Raw genomic sequence first — 21,544 nt, forward strand, 5'->3', positions numbered from 1 at the left:
AGAAACAAGCACTCACCTTTACAGGATAAGGGCATAAAAGTCTAAAATGTTTCACAAATAGTGAGTGTGAAAGCTGAGAGAAATACTTCCAGACTGTATGTGAACTGCACGCTATATGTTAGTGGGCAGGGCTGTGTGTGTGTGTGTGTGTGTGTGTGTGTGTGTGTGTATACGTGTACGTCTCTGTGTGAGTGTGCGTCTGTGTACATATGTGTGAATGTGTGTCTGTGTACATATGTGTGAGTGTGTGTCTGTGTACATAAGTGTGTGTGTGTGTGTGTGTGTGTGTGTGATGTGTGTGCTTAACATCAGTGTAGGTGCTATATCCTCTAGCAGAGAGGAGGTGTTAGGAGACAGGGGGTGTAGGTCTAGCTGTTGGGATGGATGACAACTGACCTTTAGTTCAGGGGTTTACTGCTCCATACTGAGCGAGTGCCTGACCGAAAACACCTCTGCTCCAGAGGCCCCGTACCTCTGAGGGACTGCACCTAGTGGAGTGTGTGTGTGTGTGTGTGTGTGTGTGTGTGTCTGTGTGTGTGTGTGTGCGTGCCGTCAAACCCATGGGTTGGGGTGTGTGTGTGTGAACAGGCTGCATGTGGAAGGATAGACATTTAAGGTCTATATTGCTTGCTAGAGACTGCCAGGTCTGTACTGCCTGTTAGAGACTGTCAGGTCTGTTTGCCTGTTAGAAACTGTCTCTTAAAAGAGGACCTATTCAGTCAGAAGCCTTGGTCTGAAAGACATTTGGCTAGCCTATAGCAATACTTTGGTACTATGATTTTATCAAACTTCACAAGCACCACACTTGTGTCTGGCTGACTGTAGAAAGAATCACTACTTGCACTGGGATCATATACAGTCCACAGAGTTAGATGGTCTATTATATACAAATTTTCCTTGATAACTCTCTCTGTCTTCGTCCTCCATGTCTAGCAGTGCTCGCGGCGTGGGTCAGATAATTGCTACCATGTCTCACCACTGTCTGCTGGAACAAGTGGACCATGTACAAACAAAAAGTGGTTGTGTTGTCCTGCTTGATTTGAGAGCAGGACAACACCGAAATATTTCTGGCGAGACTCGGGAGGAAAATTCCACCACCACCCACCATGCTTTATTTCATTGTTGGGTTGATAAAGGGAGTCCTCCTCATGGCCAGTGATTTTCAGCCTGCCGAGGGCAGCTTCTCCACCGACACACTATAGTCGCCGCAGAGCACGGAAAACCCAACAGTCCGATAGCACGGCCTTCATTTCCTCAACACTGCTTCCCACTGATGTCATTAAAAAAAAAAAAAAAAACGGGTGCAGTAATATTGTCATTAATATTGGCTATTATGCACAGCCAATATTGCAAGTAATTTTATGTATTTATAAAGAGAGATCAAAGTTAGCTTCTGGAAGAATGTCTCAAATGCCATTTCTGTCTAGGCGTTGAATACATATCGACCCAACTCATTACGGCAAAAATGTCACATTTAATTCTAGACATTGTTCTATTCGTATGTTAAATCTTTCAACGCGGACCACACATGGAACTCGACGACCACGTGCTGTCGTATCTAAAGGTAGCGGTGTTTTCTCCCTTCACACAAATTTAACTAATATTTAGCCACCAGTTGGACTAAATCACCACATCTGATAATGGCGTTATCATTGGTTTTAAAGGGCATCTGGGTGTCTACTACGGATTTGAGATTTTAATGAGGGGAGCAGTTTTCTTCCACATCACCTTATTCCGTTTTCCCTCCAAACGGGTCGTCCATTTTGGACACTGACCTCGAGGGTTTCCAGCAATGGCCTGTCCACCGGCGCGGCCGTGGTTCCCGTGAAGGCTGAGATTGAGTTTAATATACCGGTGTAATCACACTGGATTCACGAGGCCAGTTTTACTCCAGCTCAAACGAGCTGAGGATTAGCGCTAGCCGCAGCGCGAGGCTGCTGCTTTAATTGCATTGTGCTGGCCCTTCCTCGGTCCCAGTGTGACACGGCCCATGGGGGGATTATTGGAGCGGCAGATTAAGGGACATCCAGCCACTGAAGAACAGCGATGCTGAGAGCATGGATGGACCTAGCGCCTCGGGTCCTCATTAATCGGCAAAATTAAAGCATAATAGATTTATTTTGGCACTGGATGTGGATTTGGAGTCAATTAGTTTGAATCCTGCTATCAAAGGGGAGAGAATTACTGTATATGTTGAGGTGTGCGCGTGTGCGTGCACGAGTGCGCATGCACTAGACAGAGCGGAGACGAATATGTTTTGGTCGAAATGTGAACAATACTTCAAAATATTCATTGAGCAGACTGACAGCCACACACAAATGAAAGAATAACACAAACAATGCATTTCGCAACCAGATCTTTTTAATTATACAGCTGCATTGTATGGTTCTTTTTTTCATAGAATATCTCTTTCACTCAGGATTCGGGTGAAATTGCATCCTGTAAGAACGCACAATAAATCATCAGTTTAACTTCTGTTGATCTCATATACTTAAGATGACAGTGGAGCCATTGCTGAGGTTGTCACATTGTGTTCACACCTGACTGACAATGAGGGATCTGGGTGCAGTGATTTACCAAAAGCTAGTGTTGAGCATTTCGACTTTGGGGGAGGCGCTGTTCACACCGCACAACCTTGCACATTACACGAGGAGGAATGTGAGCAGGAATTATTGGGGGGGGACACGCCCCCCTCCCAAATATGCCTATGATCTTGAGTAACTCCATAAAATAAGTATACTTCTTGGATTAATGCTTATAATGAAATATTAAAGTACATAGCTACTTAAATCAATGATAATACACAAAAAGGGTTTTAAAAAGTGTGAGGCTATGCGTGTGCTTCTCAGCATGCCACGTTCATTTACAGTGTTCTCTCTCAGCACAAAACACGGCAGTTCCAGAAAGCTTCAACAATATGCAAAAGGCAGAGAACAGAATGGAACAGATCTTCGCAAAGACTGGAATGATCATAAAAATGAATCATGAATCTAACAAAACAAAACAGATCAAGTTCTCGCTGGAAATATTCATTACAACTATTAGATAAAATACAGATTTCAGTGATTGATTTCTTGTAAGCGATATCAAGACAGTAATATAATGTCCATAGTACTAAAAACACAATATTTAGTCAAAATCTGTTTTTACAGTATCAAAATGACAATTTCATGATTTATCACTGGAAAAAAAATAGTTACCCATCAAACACTGTCCAGGACATATTTAGCATGGGACAATCTTTAGATTAACAGTAAATATTCAAATCTTTGGAAAGCCACATAACAGTACAAAGAAAACCTGTTATTCAAGCCGTGATTTAATCTCAGAGCACTAACGGCACGTCAGCGTGTGTAAACGTGAGAAGATCTAGAGAAAGTGCAAAAGTTCGCTAAGCGTAGTCGCGGCCAAGCGCCATTCTTCATGAACTCTCGTCGCACGCGGTCACAAGGCACAGCACTAATACAGCACCGTCACTAGACCAGCTCATCACACTGACCAGCGAGAAGAACAAAACGGCACTGCATGCATCAGCCATGCAATCCATGTGGGAGAAAGGTGACAGAAAACAAACGCTGCCAATAAAATAAAAGAAAACTTTTAGAAAGGTTAAAGGACTGCATTATTACACGAGACTAAAGAGACACAGCTTTTACTGTTAAATAATTGAAATTGTGCGTATTACAATAAATTCAAAGCAGCATTGAAAAACAGATTTTAAAAAAAGTTCAATCAAAGGCAGTTTGGTTGCGATCTCGTATGACAGTCAGCGGTCACCCCGGCAGAGGCCATGGTTGAGTCTCACACCCCTCCCCCACTGCGGTCCACCGACACTGGTCTTCGAGAGTCCAGCCCTTCCTCGGCGGTCTTCATCAGTATAGCCAATCGGCTGTCGGAGATCTGGCCCCTCTGCACTGCGCTCATGAGCTAATCCAATCAGAACACAGTGGGAGCATATCTAATGAGACACATTACAAGAACCACCAGTGCTTATGCAAGAAATGTTTCCCAATAGTCCTATTTAGGGAAGTATGCAGATATGCGTTTGTTTGATATATAGTTGTGTGTGTGTGTGTGTGTGCGCGCGCGTGTGTGTGTGTGTGCGCGTACAGGGCCGGATAGAGCCCGTTTGTGGCACTAGGCTATGAAACATTTGAAGCCCCCTTAAAATGAAAATTTTATATATATATATATATATATATATATATATATATATATATATATATATATATATATATATATATGCAGTATAAAATCAATGACAGGATAATGAACAGGTGATGATGAAACACACACACACTAATTCTGATACAACAGGAAAACAAAAAAACAATCAGAACAGGCACTCCAACGTGAGCAGGACTGCAGCCATCAAATGACAGCTAAAGCGAGTCACGGAATATACGGCTCATGTAGAAACGCCGTATGTTACCTCTTTAGCTGGAGCTTGTGTTTCTTGTTGCTGTTTTTGTTGGCTGGCCATCAATTAGTTTTGTATAATCGTTTTCACACTTGTCTCAATACCAAGTCCACTTTTTCAAAACACTTAACACATTCACCATATCAGACTCTGTGAATTAAACTGTCTATATTTTTCCATTGCTTTAATGCAAAAGGCATTCAATAACCACTTCTTCCAAAATTCAGGAATCCAGCAGCTACAGTCTGAACAACTACAGCAAATATCGCATTTAGACATTTAGATCATCTGTTCACAACAGTAAACATGTTCAAAGCCAAAGAAAATTCTGATCGTTGTTGACAAAACAGATTATTACCATGAACACAAAAGTGTTCAAACTGAAATGTGCATGTATATAGAGGGAAAATATAGATGTAGTTGTCACTGAATAATGTAAATAATGTAAATATTGATTGGGTATACCAGTATATTATTGTATATTATTTATTTTCCAACCTACAGTATATAGCACTTTGAGAACAAATGTCAAAATACAGTAAACCCCCTGAAGAATAGTGTGGCTTTTGTGATGTTTATTTATTATATATTGTTTTACATGATACAGTAAATATTGTTATTCTGGATTTACGATACAGTAAAACATTTGATCATTTACAGTTTACTGTAAATTTAACAGTCATGACATCTATTGTGAGAGGTAAGACAACAGATCAAATTTTTCTTAAGATGCCTTGAAATATTTTGGATGCAAAAATAGAGGAAAGTACTATATACATTCTATGAATATGTACTATATGTATATGTACTACATGCACTATATACACTATATGAATATGTATTAGATGTATATGTAGTACACGTACTATATACACTATATGAAGATGTACTATATGTATATGCACTACACATACTATACACACTATATGAAGATGTACTATATGTATATGCACTACACATACTATATACACTATATGAATATGTACTATATGTATATGCACTACATGTACTATATACACTATATGAAGATGTACTATATGTATATGTACTACACATAATATATACACTATGAATATGTACTGTATGCACTATATGTAAATGTACTACATGTACTATATACACTATGAATATGTACTATATGTATATGCACTACATGTACTATATACACTATATGAATATGTACTATATGTATATGCACTACATGTACTATATACACTATATGAATATGTACTATATGTATATGCACTACACGTACTATATACACTATATGAATATGTACTATATGTATATGCACTACACGTAGTATATACACTATATGAATATGTACTATATGTATATGCACTACACATACTATATACACTATATGAATATGTACTATATGTATATGCACTACATGTACTATATACACTATATGAAGATGTACTATATGTATCTATATGTATATGCACTACACATACTATATACACTATATGAATACGTACTATATGTATATGCACTACACGTACTATATACACTATATGAATATGTACTATATGTATATGCACTACATGTACTATATACACTATATGAAGATGTACTATATGTATATGTAGTACACATACTATATACACTATATGAATATGTACTATATGTATATGCACTACACATACTATATACACTATATGAAGATGTACTGTATGTATTATATGAATATGTACTATATGCACTATATGTAAATGCACTACACGTACTATATACACTATGAATATGAACTATATGTATATGTACTACATGTACTATATGTATTATATAAATATGTAATATATGCACTATATGTAAATATACTACACCTAATATATACAATATATGCATGTGTATTATATGTATTATATGAATATGTACTGTGTGCACTATATGGATATGTACTATATGTATATACACTATATGTATATGTACAATATTTACTATATGTATTATATGTATATGTACTATATGTGTATGTACTATATATACATATGTGAAATTGTTTGTGTTGTTCATTCTACACTAAGTGAGTCCAGTGGGAGAAAGCATATGTTATGTTAGTTATGTTAAAGTTATTTTATAGTTATATGTTATGCTATAGTTGTGTTATTGTTGTGTTATAGTTGTGTTACAGTTGTGTTATCTTTGTTATAATTGTTATATTTGTGTTATAATTATAGTTAGGTTATGTTATAATCACGTTTGCATGATATATGAAGTGTTTTGTTGGTTGAAGTGTATTAACTGATGTGAAGGTTAACTGATGTGCTGAGGTGTGTATTTCAAATGTGTGAAGAGTTTTGAGGAAGTGGACATGGTACTGGGACAAGTGTGAAAACTAGTACATTTTGGCAGTTTTATGTGATGAAATGGCAAACAAATGGAATGTGGTAGTGAACTGAAACTTTAGGACACTCTGTCCCTTGCAGGATGCATGAAATACAAAATAAGCAATGCAAACATTTTTGAAACCTGTTGATAGCAGAACCTTCGCTAATTATACCCTAGCCTGTAGCCTATATAGACTATACGGTCGTGGATGTGTGTGTGTGTGTCCGCTCATGTCATGCCTCACAACATTCCCACACATGCACACACACACACTCCATTGGTAGCCTCATTAAGTCCAGAGCTAAATGGACAGAGGTCATCCTACTTTAACACCTGTCTCCCAGTCCCTATCAGATATGGTGTTAATGTAATTCATGCCCTGTTGCAGAGAGACAAAACTCCACACGACTCGTCCTGAATGACTCAGCGCAGACACGCTCATTATTCTAACTTCCATAAAGACATCTCAGAGCTTTTAATTACAGCTGGCCTGTCAGGCTACAGGTGGAGGTGCAGTGTTCACACCTTCACCTCGCACTACAGGAGTTTCTCTCAAACCAGGCAATGCAGGGCCCAGAAAACGCAGCCCTTGTGGATGGTCTGTGATCTATTATTAAAGCTGCAGGAACACCTGGGACTAAACGTGGCAGAGTTTCTGTCTCTGTCTCGGGACAGTCTCTGTCTCGGCGGAGCCGTCTCTGTCTCGGCAGGACCGTACCTGCAGAAACTCGTCCAGCTCCACCTGCCCGTTCTTGTTGAGGTCGACCTCATTGAGGATCTCGTGGAGAGCATTCTCGTCAATCTGGATGCTGAGTTTCTGAGGGGGATCAAGAATCATGCAGTCAACATGCAGAAGAACAACGTGTCTCACAGTCCTTCAGATGAGGTCTTTTACCGAGCCGTACACAGACGTAAAAGTGACGTACTAACAGCGAAGGCAGGACACAGCATCAGTTAGTGGTGATCAGTAAATGGAGGCAGCGTGAAGACTGTGTGAAGACAAGCCCAGCAGCACCAGTGAGAGCCAAAGCGTCCTCACATCTAACGCCTGCCGAGATGTCCTCACGTCTAAAGCCTGCGAAGATGTCCTCAGCTTTAACGCCTGCCAAAACGTCCTCACGTCTAACGCCGGCCAAAACGTCCTCATCTTTAATGCCTGCCGAAATGTCCTCACATCTAACACCTGCTGAAACGTCCTCACCCCTAACACCAGCTGAAACGTCCTCACATCTAACGCCTACCGAAATGTCCTCACGTCTAAAGCCTGCGAAGATGTCCACACCTCTAACGCCTGCCAAAACATCCTCACCTCTAACGCCGGGCCAAAACGTCCTCACATCTAATACCTGCTGAAACGTCCTGACCTCTAACGCCAGCCAAAACGTCCTCACGTCTAACACCTGCTGAAACGTCCTCACCTCTAACACCTGCTGAAACGTCCTCACCTCTAACGCCTGCTGAAACGTCCTCACCTCTAACGCCTGCTGAAACGTCCTCACCTCTAACGCCTGCTGAAACGTCCTCACCTCTAACACCTGCTGAAACGTCCTCTAACACCTGCTGAAACGTCCTCACCTCTAACGCCTGCTGAAACGTTCTCACGTCTAACACCTTCTGAAACGTCCTCACCTCTAACACCTGCTGAACATCCAGCGTTGTGATGAATCCTTTGCTCTCTTTGTCAAATTTGTAGAAGCGTTTCTTATATCTGTCAATTACATTAGGATTAGTACAGTGGATAGAAACCAAAATTCACATAACAAAGCACACAGCATGCATGCACACACACTCAAACACACACACACACACACATACACACAGAGTACCTGGCCACTTCCTGGGGAGTGAGTGAGATCTCAGACATCTTGGTGAGCTGTTCGGAGCGAGCTTTATATCCCATCTCCTGGTACAGGAAGATCTTGGCTGCCTCCAGCTCCTCCTGCAAACAGACACGGGAGCGCCTGTAACATCTCAACAAACCATGCAGCCACCTGCACAGTGCTCTCTGGTATGGAGGTGACATGGCCTGTGTTCAAGGAGTGCTCATGTCTTGAACTGAGTGTACAGTTTTTGGGTACTCCTCCCTGACCTAGAACTAAACATCTAGTTTTAAAAGTCACCATCTATTTAACAAACACCGGCAGGTTTTATGGGAAAAAATGACCACATTTTGATATCATTCTCCCAAAGAGAATTAAAATATGTCAGCAAAGGTGCTGAACAAAGAGTGCTTTTCTCTTTCTTCTCCTTCTTTTGTTGTTGGTTTTTTTTTTTTGTATGGGAATAATTATTTATCCGATTTCCTACTTGAATCCAAACACAACAAAAGTATTTTCATTCCATAAAATGAATGAACGCTGCTACTGAGAATCAGCAGATCCCTCCAGCAGAAGTTACGTCCAGCTGTACCGGCCCAGAATCCCCTGCGGAGATGTGTTTGTGTATGACGTGTGTGTGTGTGTGTGTCTGTGTGTGCATGCGTAGGGTGTGGCGCACCTGTATTGTGTGTTACAAGAAGGGGAAAGCGTTGAGCTCATGGGAACTGAAAAGTCTGAAAGCGGCCCAGTAAACTGCTATTATTACCCCTTTTGTTTACGGGGCAGGAAAAGCTGTGGAGATGTGTGTAGAAAGGGCAGAGTAACCCTATCAGCGCCTGCCATACGCTGAGTCAACACCCCGCGCGGTGCTGGCTCAGGCACTCACACACCACCCGGCTGATACCCCGTGATGCAATTGTGTGCTTATTTTAAGACGCATTATCCCCGCTAGGCCCAGTGTTTTAGGCCAGGATTAACAATAGGCCAGCGCTGGGGGGAGCGAGTGCTCAGCTAACGTAACCTTTGACTGGCGTTTCTTCAGGGGGGTGTGCAGGAAAGCCTGTAAAGGTTTTGAAGGAGTCGTTACGTAAAGCAGACAGCACACACGCCCCCTAAAGCAAGGCAGAGGAAGACCGCAAAAACACCAAATAAAACATAACCGCACTCTTTTCCTTTGATATTCCTATATCATAACTGTAGTCATTCCCTTTGATATTCCTATATCATAACTGTAGTCATTCCCTTTGATATTCCTGTATCATAACTGTAGTCATTCCCTTTGATATTCCTATATCATAACTGTAGTCATTCCCTTTGATATTCCTATATCATAACTGTAGTCATTCCCTTTGATATTCCTATATCATAACTGTAGTCATTCCCTTTGATATTCCTGTATCATAACTGTAGTCATTCCTTTTGATATTCTTATATCATAACTGTAGTCATTCCCATTGATATTCCTATATCATAACTGTAGTCATTCCCATTGATATTCCTATATAACTGTAGTCATTCCCTTTGATATTCTTATATCATAACTGTAGTCATTCCCTTTGATATTCCTAAATAATAACTAGTCATTCCCTTTGATATTCCTATATCATAACTGTAGTCATTCAATTTGATATTCCTGTATCATAACTGTAGTCATTCCCTTTGATGTTCTTATATCATAACTGTAGTCATTCCCTTTGATATTCCTATATCATTACTGTAGTTATTCCCTTTGATATTCTTATATCATAACTGTAGTTATTCCCTTTGATATTCTTATATCATAACTGTAGTCATTCCCTTTGATGTTCCTATATCATAACTGTAGTCATTCCCTTTGATATTCTTATATCATAACTGTAGTCATTCCCTTTGATATTCCTATATCATAACTGTAGTCATTCCCTTTGATATTCTTATCATGGGTATGGGATCGTGGTTTTGGTATAAGGTGTGAGAGAGGGAAACACCTTCTTCTTCTGCTCACTCCAGCCCAGGTGCTTGGCCATGATCTCCACGACACGTGGAAGGGCTTCATCTGCTGCCTGGACGTTGAGGAACCCCAGCCGTGTTCTCCGTGCGATTACGTCGATGGCCGTGCAGGCGTACTCTTTAATAGCGTAAACCACCTGGACACGAGCAACAGTCAACACTACACACTGTATACTACACACTGTACACTGTAAACTATACTGTACACTGTACACTCCACACTGTACACTCCACACTTTATAGTATACACTACACACTGTACACTCCACACTCCTCATTGCACACACCACACTGTACACTACACACTGCACGCTTTATACTGTACACAACACACTTTATACACTACACACTGTACACTACACACTTCACATTGTACACTCCACACTATACACTACACACTGTACACTTTATACTCTACACACTATACATTACACACACTACACTGTACACTACACACTCTACACAACACACTTTATACTATACACTCCACACTACACTCCATACTCCACACTGTACACTCCACACTTATACACTCCAACACTGGTAGCAATGATTTATTATTATTAAGTGTCAGGACTCCCTTACCAATTTGAATGATCAGAACCATAAATTATGTTATATTTTGAAGTTTAATTAGCAGACCATTTAAGATGAAAATCATTTATAACTTATAGTGGAGCACTTAAGACTCACTGTAGTATTTCAGTACTAAGTACGTGTGTTATTTATCAGTATTCACTTTAGTGCTAATTACACCGCAGAGGCTCCTAACAACAGCACTAATTCCAACCCTTGCTAACTGTAATATTTAATATTAATATGTAATATCATATAAAAATGCAACATGCAAGAAGTATATATATTATACTTCTATATATATTTCTATAACTCATCTTCAGATAGGTGTGAGTACGTACCTCGCTCTCTATATAGGGGAACTCAGACACTAGCCTTTTTCCGACTATGGGCCACCTCTTTCCTGTGACCTGAGCCATCTTGGCAACGTCGAACGCTCGCCCTCCGTAGGTGGCTGCCAGGTGCTGTGCTACCTGTGGGTGGAGCGAAGAGCTGTGGTCAGTTCCTGGTTACCGCGGCAACGCAGGCTGCCCGGCGCTAGACTCTCCAGCGGCCGCTGCAGGGTCGGCACGGCGCCGTGGGCCCGTGAGCCGTGCCCGTCTGCCTGGTGCACTGCCGTGGGCTGGGTGGCAGGTCCTCCAGTGGCAGGTGGGTTAAACTTCTGAGGCCGCCGCTTCATTAAGCACTCAGACAAATACAAACTGCTGCCTGCTTCGATTCAAACTCTTCCGTCGCGTCTCTTGCCAAAGGTCAAGTGCTGTCAGAAATCTGCATGCTGACCTTTTGAAATATGCGGCAGAAGCCAGCGCCCATCAGAGGGACGGAGCTCTGCTCGGTTCTCCCATCTACTAACGAAGGGCCTGCCAGTCTGACCACTGGGGACAGCGGGAGCCTGTAGTTGGCTCGTCTTACTCGAGAGTGTCCTGTCAATGGGAGACAGAGGAGTCCACCAATCAGAGCGCAGAGCCTACTCCAGAGTGTCCTGTCAGTGGAGACAGAGGAGTCCCACCCACTGGGCTGCTGAATCCTCAGATAAAGTCCAAGAATCATTTTCTAATGGAAGCATAAAGCGATCATGGTACAAGACCCTTTGGACTGCTGCTGAGGTAAAAGGTCTGTAATGCTCTGAAGGAGAGTGTAATCTCCGTCACTCTCTGAGGGAGAGTGAGTGTAATCTCTGTCATGCTCTCAGGGATAGTATGTGTAATCTCCGTCACTCTCTGAAGGAGAGCAACTATAATCTCCGTCACTCTCTGAGGGAGAGTGAGTGTAATCTCTCATGCTCTCAGGGATAGTATGTGTAATCTCCGTCACTCTCTGAAGGAGAGCAACTATAATCTCCGTCACTCTCTGAAGGAGAGTAGCTGTAATCTTCACCCTCTGAAGGACAGTAACGGCGTTAACGAACCCCGCCCCTCCCCCAGCTAGCGAAGCTTGGGACAGACCCCCCAGGACCAGGGCAGCTCACCTCGTTCTCCAGGCCGTAGTCCTGCACCAGGCGGATGTAGAGGGTGGGGGTCCAGTCTCTCCCTCCCTCCAGCATCAGCCCCACCGTCCGGCTGGGCCCGGCCGGCAGCGAGTGCTCCTTCACCGCCACGTCCAGCGTCTCCTCGGCCATGGACCGATACGTAGTCCACTTCCCACCTCCAGGAAGAAACAGCACCATGTCAATGCTTGAAACTGATGTGCACACCTCTGATTGTTGGACGTAAATGAGGGCTATGTGTGTGTGGCCTCGCCCATGATTGGACGGTTGGCAGTTAAACAGGCCAGACAGACAAATGTACTAAAAAAACTAAAAGACAAGTGACGTGCATGTGAGGCTGGACAAAGAGGCGCTTGTCTGGGTGGGGGGGGGGAGGCTGACCGGCGATGGTGACCAAGCCACTGGAGCTAACGCTGACCACGTGGTTGCGGCAGATGGACTGCGTGTCTTTGGAGCCGGGGTCAGTGACCAGAGGACGGATGCCACTCCAGGCCGCCAGGATGTCTCCTCTCCGCACTGAGAAGAACAGAGAAGAGCTGCCATCACCCACATACTGACACTGTACACACAGCTGCAAACACGGTTACAATGCAGCTACAAAAGCATTTAAAGTCATTTGTGAACAGTAGTTCATAAGAACATGACCTAAACACTAAGCCAGTTTGAGATGTTTAAGATGTTTCATGTGTTTCTCTGCTGGAGTGTGTGGTAGTGTAGAGAAGTCCTGTCCTCAAGCTCTGCCGTCTCAACTCAAGTGGATCTGCGCGTGGCGACCGCACACACTTGAGTTCTCCATGGCGGTGACATGTCGAGCATTAATTATTAAGGCAGAGTTGCGTATGGACGGATGAACACACCTGCCACTGTAATATGCAGGTTGATATTTCTGAATGGACGAAAGAGAGAAACGCAGCAGAGAAGCAGACGGCCGACTCATTATCAAAGGGCATCGCTGAAACATTTATGACAGGGCTAGGAACGCTCAGACAGCAGGCACGCACACCTACACGCACACCTACACATACACACACACCTACACACACACACACACACACACACCTACACATACACACCTACACACACACACACACCTACACACACGCACACACCTACACACACACACCTACACACACACACCTACACACACACACACACCTACATACACACACACACCTACACATACACACAAACACCTACACACACACACACACCTGCACACACACACACCTACACACACGCACACACCTACATACATGCACACACACACGTACACACATGCACATACACCTACACACACGCACGTACACCTACATACACACGCGCACACACACACACCTACACACACTCACACACACACCTACACACACTCACACAAACACCCACACACACACCTACGCACACACACACCTACACACACTCACACACACACCTACACACACACACACTCACACACCTACACATACACCTACGCTAGCGCACACACACACACACGCTCACACACACACATACACGATCACACACACACACACACACAATCTGTACACACACTCACACACATGCACATGCACAAGCACAATGCAGGGCTGTCACCAGGAAGCAAGCCCTTTGAGGAAGGTGTCCATTTCGGAAGCCACAGAATCTGTTAATAATGAGGAACAATCATGAGTGTATAATTAACAGTATAATTAACATTTCAGGAAAAGCTTGAATGCTCCGGTTACAGGTTTGTACAGGTGTACTCAAAATTAGCACTGGAGGAGCAGGAGAGGCTGCCGTCCAGAGCAGGAAGAGGAAACAGTCCACTTCTCTTTTCTTTTTATCCCCAACCCCCCCAACGACTCCCCTCCCCTACTGTGCTAGTGGGTGTGGTCCGTAAGCCGCCACCCCACTGCTCATCCACTGTCTCCATTTTCCCCATCGCTTGTCTTGTTGTCTTGTTCGGCCCTTCGGAGTCGCCCCGGGAGCACGGAGGACACGCTGCGCTTCTTTGGGCCCTGAGTGGGAGCCACAGGGTGGGTGATGGTGGGAGAGCACACCAGGAACAGGGGAACTCCCGCCGGTGCCAGCAAGGTCATGAGATGCTTAACGAGCACTTAACAAGTTAACGAGGCAAACGGACCCTGCCTCAAACGACCCGAAAGGACACGGCTCCGCTAACGTAGCCAATCGGGGACTGATTCAACCGCTATAGGTCTGATCACTCAGACAATCAAGCCCACGGCGGCGGCGTTATGTCCTACTGGAGTGCGGCTCCCAAAATCAAGACCTCTGTTCTCTGGCAAGGAGCCGCAAGGCAGTTGTTGGTCCAACCTGTGTGGAAAGCCTGCCTGTCTGTCTGCAGCGCGAGCACAAACCCAGCCCACGCAGAACCCGGGGTGCTAGGCAGACCGAAATCGATGTTTATCATTCTATAAGGACACGAGTTGAAAAGTTATAGCGGAATGAGTGTGTATGAGAACTTTGTTGGGTGGATTTGCCATCCAGGCACCGTCCCAGATCTCAGAGAAGTCCATTCTAGAGAGTCCATTGACTCCATTGTTTCTGTGGGAGCGTTTCTAGAGAAAAGCTATGTGATGCACGTCCACTGTACCTTCCACGTCAGGGCTGAGGTAGTTCCGAACCTCGTTCAAGATGAAGTTGATGTCCTCCTCCATAGGGATGGGGTGGGCCGTGACGTCGGTGGGCGTGTCCGTCGTCCCGGCGATGGTCACGTTCTCCCATGGCAGGAAGAAGATGACGCGTCCGTCACTAGTGGCCGGGTCCAGAAGGCCCATGTTGTCAGGGCTGTATGGAAACAGACACACGTACAGGAACAAGCTGCAGATTAGCCGAGCCATGGTACGGTAAGCACAATGGGCCACTGCACTATGAACAAGCCTGACATTAATATAACACTTTATTTTGGACCTTCTCCTCTGAGCTGCTAGCCGTCTCAGCTGCCATGGCTCCTCGCTCCACCCCTTGATGCCCCCTGCTGTAGCCCACCACACCTGCAACCCAGACAACTACTTCTCCGCTGCCCTTAAGGGACGTTCTCTTGCGGGTTGGGTCTTGGACACGTGCACACCTCGGGACAAGACTAGGACCTCTAGAAAGTTGGACTAGACATTAACTGCTTATTTAATTTTTTAGTTATTTGTCTCTTTAAACTGTTGTTTTGTGGTGACCGCTGTCGGCCAGAGTAGGATGGCCCCCCCATATGAGTCTTGGTTCCTGGTGGATCTGGTGGTATACATAAACTGGGGTTTAGTTTTATAAATACCAGTACTATTACTAAACTTGCGCCAAGTGCTATAAACATGCTAGGGGCTTAGTACCTTAAGTAACTAGGTTTTAGTGCTATGAATGTATTTGGGCTTAGTACCTTAAGTAACTAGGTTTTAGTGCTATATGTGTACTTGGGCTTAGTACCTTAAGTAACCAGGTTTTAGTGCTATGAGTGTACTTGGGCTTAGTACCTTAAGTAACTAGGTTTTAGTGCTATGAGTGTACATGGGCTTAGTACCTTAAGTAACTAGGTTTTAGTGCTATAAGTGTACATGGGCTTAGTACCTTAAGTAACTAGGTTTTAGTGCTATAAGTGTACATGGTCTTAGTACCTTAAGTAACTAGGTTTTAGTGCTATAAGTGTAAATGGGCTTAGTACCTTAAGTAACTAGGTTTTAGTGCTATAAGTGTACATGGGCTTAGTACCTTAAGTAACTAGGTTTTAGTGCTATAAGTGTACATGGTCTTAGTACCTTAAGTAACTAGGTTTTATTGCTATAAGTGTACATGGGCTTAGTACCTTAAGTAACTAGGTTTTAGTGCTATAAGTGTAAATGGGCTTAGTACCTTAAGTAACTAGGTTTTAGTGCTATAAGTGTACATGGGCTTAGTACCTTAAGTAACTAGGTTTTATTGCTATAAGTGTACATGGGCTTAGTACCTTAAGTAACTAGGTTTTAGTGCTATAAGTGTACATGGGCTTAGTACCTTAAGTAACTAGGTTTTAGTGCTATAAGTGTACATGGGCTTAGTACCTTAAGTAACTAGGTTTTATTGCTATAAGTGTACATGGGCTTAGTACCTTAAGTAACTAGGTTTTAGTGCTATAAGTGTACATGGGCTTAGTACCTTAAGTAACTAGGTTTTAGTGCTATAAGTGTACATGGGCTTAGTACCTTAAGTAACTAGGTTTTAGTGCTATAAGTGTACATGGGCTTAGTACCTTAAGTAACTAGGTTTTAGTGCTATAAGTGTACATGGGCTTAGTACCTTAAGTAACTAGGTTTTAGTGCTATAAGTGTACATGGGCTTAGTACCTTAAGTAACTAGGTTTTACTGCTATAAGTGTACATGGGCTTAGTACCTTAAGTAACTAGGTTTTATTGCTATAAGTGTACATGGGCTTAGTACCTTAAGTAACTAGGTTTTAGTGCTATAAGTGTACATGGGCTTAGTACCTTAAGTAACTAGGTTTTAGTGCTATAAGTGTACATGGGCTTAGTACCTTAAGTAACTAGGTTTTAGTGCTATAAGTGTACATGGGCTTAGTACCTTAAGTAACTAGGTTTTAGTGCTATAAGTGTAAATGGGCTTAGTACCTTAAGTAACTAGGTTTTAGTGCTATGAGTGTACATGGGCTTAGTACCTTAAGTAACTAGGTTTTAGTGCTATAAGTGTACATGGGCTTAGTACCTTAAGTAACTAGGTTTTAGTGCTATAAGTGTACATGGGCTTAGTACCTTAAGTAACTAGGTTTTAGTGCTATAAGTGTAAATGGGCTTAGTACCTTAAGTAACTAGGTTTTAGTGCTATAAGTGTACATGGGCTTAGTACCTTAAGTAACTAGGTTTTAGTGCTATAAGTGTACATGGGCTTAGTACCTTAAGTAACTAGGTTTTAGTGCTATAAGTGTACATGGGCTTAGTACCTTAAGTAACTAGGTTTTACTGCTATAAGTGTACATGGGCTTAGTACCTTAAGTAACTAGGTTTTATTGCTATAAGTGTACATGGGCTTAGTACCTTAAGTAACTAGGTTTTAGTGCTATAAGTGTACATGGGCTTAGTACCTTAAGTAACTAGGTTTTAGTGCTATAAGTGTACATGGGCTTAGTACCTTAAGTAACTAGGTTTTAGTGCTATAAGTGTACATGGGCTTAGTACCTTAAGTAACTAGGTTTTAGTGCTATAAGTGTAAATGGGCTTAGTACCTTAAGTAACTAGGTTTTAGTGCTATGAGTGTACATGGGCTTAGTACCTTAAGTAACTAGGTTTTAGTGCTATAAGTGTACATGGGCTTAGTACCTTAAGTAACTAGGTTTTAGTGCTATAAGTGTACATGGGCTTAGTACCTTAAGTAACTAGGTTTTAGTGCTATAAGTGTAAATGGGCTTAGTACCTTAAGTAACTAGGTTTTAGTGCTATAAGTGTACATGGGCTTAGTACCTTAAGTAACTAGGTTTTAGTGCTATAAGTGTACATGGGCTTAGTACCTTAAGTAACTAGGTTTTAGTGCTATAAGTGTACATGGGCTTAGTACCTGTGTATGTGTGTGCGTATGTGTGTGATGGCAACATGGCAGACAGCTTTCTACTACTGAGGTGGACAGGGGTGTGATTGATCTGACCTGTAGTATCCAGGGATGACGATGTGAACTCCAGCGCTGGGCTGACAGATATTGGCCGCTCTCTGGTCATCCATTTTGCGCAGTGAGTCAGTGAAGGGCCCCGTGGCGTTAATGACGCATTTGGCGCGGATGTCGAACTCCTGGCCTGTGGACGCGAGAAGGGCGTTGAGCTGTTAGAAAAGCCCAAAACCAGACAGCTGAAAACATCCATGAAGCCCAAGGCTGAAGTCACTAAACACACATAGACCAGGAGAGAGAGAGAGAGAGTGAGTGAGTACCAGAGAGAGAAGACAGAGAGACACTGATAGACCAGAAGAGAGAGAGAGAGAGAGAGAGAGAGAGAGAGAGAGAGAGAGAGAAAGAGAGCGAGAAGGGTCACAGTGCCACTGGTTCAGGAGAGGAAGACCAGCAGAACAGTGTATGTGCAGGAGGACAGAGGTCTGTGGTGTATGTGTGTGTGTGTGTGTGTGTGTGTGTGTGTGTGCGCATGTGTGAGTGTGCATGCACGTGTGTGTGTGTGTGTGTGTGAGTGCGCGCGTGTGTGTGTGGGTGTGTGTGTGAGTGTGTGTGAGTGCGCGTGTGTGTGTGTGGGTGTGTGTGTGAGTGTGTGTGTGTGGCCCACCTGTGATGACATCTCTGCAGCGTGCCCCACACACCTGCCCCTCCCCCGTGACTGGGTGAGCCTTCTTCAGCAGCTGCACCACCTCCGTGTAGTTGGCTATGGAGGCACCGTGACGCGCTGCTGTCAGAGCGATCGCCAGGTTCATGCGGGAGTCGTTGTGCTGGCCTGCGATGATCCACCATGTGGAGTGTTAGGATCTCACACACACACACACACACACACACACACACGCATGGTGTGGAGTGTTAGGATCACATACACACACATGTGCACGTATCAAGTAACATATGACACCTGCTACCTATAACAGGTTCACATTTGGTGTTACTACACCTGTTAAAATGATGACTACAAATGACCTTAAACCAAGTCCTACACTTCCTGGTTTAGAATTTCCACTGCTTCTACACACCTGAGCCAGGTCAGTAGTTATGTATCAGATCCAACATGACCTGAGCCAGGTCAGTATTTATTTATCAGAGCCTACATGTTACGTAGTTATATATCAGACCCTACATGACCTGAGTCAGGTCAGTAGTTATGTATCAGATCCAACATGACCTGAGCCAGGTCAGTAGTTATGTATCAGATCCAACATGACCTGAGCCAGGTCAGTAGTTATTTATCAGATCCTACATGACCTGAGCCAGGTCAGTATTCATTTATCAGAGTCTACATGTTACGTAGTTATATATCAGACCCTACATGAACTGAGTCAGGTCAGTAGTTATGTATCAGATCCAACATGACCTGAGCCTGGTCAGTAGTTATTTAGCAGATCCAACATGACCTGAGCCAGGTCAGTAGTTATTTATCAGATCCTACATGACCTGAGCCAGGTCAGTATTTATTTATCAGACCCTACACTACCTGAGTCAGGTCAGTAGTTATGTATGAGACCCTACATGACCTGAGCCAGGTCAGTATTTATTTATCAGACCCTACACTACCTGAGTCAGGTCAGTATTTATTTATCAGACCCTACATGACCTGAGCCAGGTCAGTATTTATTTATCAGATCCTACATGACCTGAGCCAGGTCAGTATTTATTTATCAGATCCTACATGACCTGAGCCAGGTCAGTATTTATTTATCAGATCCTACATGACCTGAGCCAGGTCAGTATTTATTTATCAGACCCTACATGACCTGAGCCAGGTCAGTAGTTACGTAGTTACGTATCAGATTCTACATGACCTGAGCCAGGTCAGTATTTATTTATCAGACCCTACATGACTTGAGCCAGGTCAGTATTTATTTATCAGATCCTACATGACCTGAGCCAGGTCAGTATTTATCAGACCCTACATGACCTAAACCAGGCCAGTAGTTCTGTATCAGACCCTACATGACCTGAGCCAGGTGAGTATTTATTTATCAGACCCTACAGGACCTGAGCCAGGTGAGTATTTATTTATCAGACCCTACATGACCTGAGCCAGGTCAGTATTTATTTATCAGACCCTACATGACCTGAGCCAGGTCAGTACTTCTATATCAGATCCTACATGACCTGAGCCAGGCCAGTAGTTCTGTATCAGACCCTACATGACCTGAACCAGGCCAGTAGTTTTGTATCAGACCCTACATGACCTGAACCAGGCCAGTAGTTCTGTATCAGACCCTACATGACCTGAGCCAGGCCAGTAGTTATGTATCAAACCCTACATCAGACACATGTTTTAATGGTGTTTAAACCTTTTCTCATTCCACGCATAAAAGTATCTCAAAATCAAGCCGGAAAGTAGACAAGGCCTATACTGTGAGGGCGTGTGTGATCAGTGGGCGGAGCTACCCACACACGCATGTCTAATATGAACACATGCTCAGGGCAACTCCAGCAGACAATAGAGTAATAACACTACCCAGGAGTCTCTCTAAAGGGCAAATCTCCCAATGAATTATGGGCAGCGAATGGGCCAGCACAGCCTGTCAGGCATGCCGTGAACCTTTGGGGCTTGCGTCTACATACTTACATAAAAAGCTGCTTAACTGTTGCACAGGGTGTTATAAAACAACCCGCCTTCTAATTATACTTAACAGCAGTAAGCGATGTGCTCTGGAAACCAGGCCTCCGGTGACTAAAACTGCAGCAGTATATACTAGGGCTTAAATGAGGTTAATTTCCGCTTTATTTAGATATAAGCCACGTACAGGGAGAAGACGCAGCATAACTACAGCCAGATATGAACCTCACTAATGGCTAGAGACCCTGGAGACTTGGTCCTCTAAGGAGCGGGAAAAACGGATGACAATAAAAATATTCAGATTCTGCCTCAAGCGCATGTGAAGAAAAAAAAGAGTTTACTGGCTCAGATTAAGGGAGATAAATGAAAGACCAGTGAGGAACGCTTTGTCAGGAGACGTGTGAGAGATGTTCTGGCAAAGAGAGAAAGAACGAAAAGAAAAGAGAGAAAGAATGAACAACAGAACGAAAGAAAGAAAAGAGAGAAAGAATGAACGACAGAATGAAAGAAAGGAGAGAAAAAGAATGACAGAAAAGAAAAGAAAGAAAGATAGAAAAGAAAGATAGAAAAGAAAAGAAAAGAGAGAAAGAACGAACGACTGAAAAGAAAAGAGAACGAACGAAAGAAAGAAAAGAGAAAGAATGAACGAAAGAACGAAAAGAGAAAGAACGAACGAACGAAAGAAAGAAGAGAAAGAATGACAGAAAAGAAAGATAGAA

At 43.2% G+C, this 21,544-nt stretch overlaps 1 protein-coding gene across 3 annotated transcripts in view; it reads right to left on the reverse strand.

Annotated features, from left to right (window-relative positions):
- Window positions 1–2,354: 2,354 nt before the first annotated feature.
- gpd2 (glycerol-3-phosphate dehydrogenase 2 (mitochondrial)) overlaps window positions 2,355–21,544 on the reverse strand; it is a 30,375-nt gene continuing 11,185 nt past the window's right edge. For 2 of the 3 annotated variants that reach the window (XM_027018468.2, XM_027018469.2), the window contains 11 exons: window positions 18,858–19,022; window positions 18,236–18,380; window positions 15,213–15,406; window positions 13,004–13,138; window positions 12,605–12,780; window positions 11,478–11,609; window positions 10,539–10,697; window positions 8,581–8,693; window positions 8,384–8,462; window positions 7,473–7,571; window positions 2,355–3,927 (listed from right to left, as the gene is read on the reverse strand). In XM_027018468.2, the coding sequence (XP_026874269.2) occupies window positions 3,802–3,927; window positions 7,473–7,571; window positions 8,384–8,462; window positions 8,581–8,693; window positions 10,539–10,697; window positions 11,478–11,609; window positions 12,605–12,780; window positions 13,004–13,138; window positions 15,213–15,406; window positions 18,236–18,380; window positions 18,858–19,022 (1,523 nt within the window). In that variant the 3' untranslated portion in view covers window positions 2,355–3,801. The remainder of the gene's footprint in view (window positions 3,928–7,472; window positions 7,572–8,383; window positions 8,463–8,580; window positions 8,694–10,538; window positions 10,698–11,477; window positions 11,610–12,604; window positions 12,781–13,003; window positions 13,139–15,212; window positions 15,407–18,235; window positions 18,381–18,857; window positions 19,023–21,544) is intronic. The other variant, XM_027018470.2, reaches the window with a different exon arrangement.

This window comes from Electrophorus electricus, chromosome 1, assembly GCF_013358815.1.
Source record: "Electrophorus electricus isolate fEleEle1 chromosome 1, fEleEle1.pri, whole genome shotgun sequence".
Classification (NCBI taxonomy): Eukaryota; Metazoa; Chordata; class Actinopteri; order Gymnotiformes; family Gymnotidae; genus Electrophorus; species Electrophorus electricus.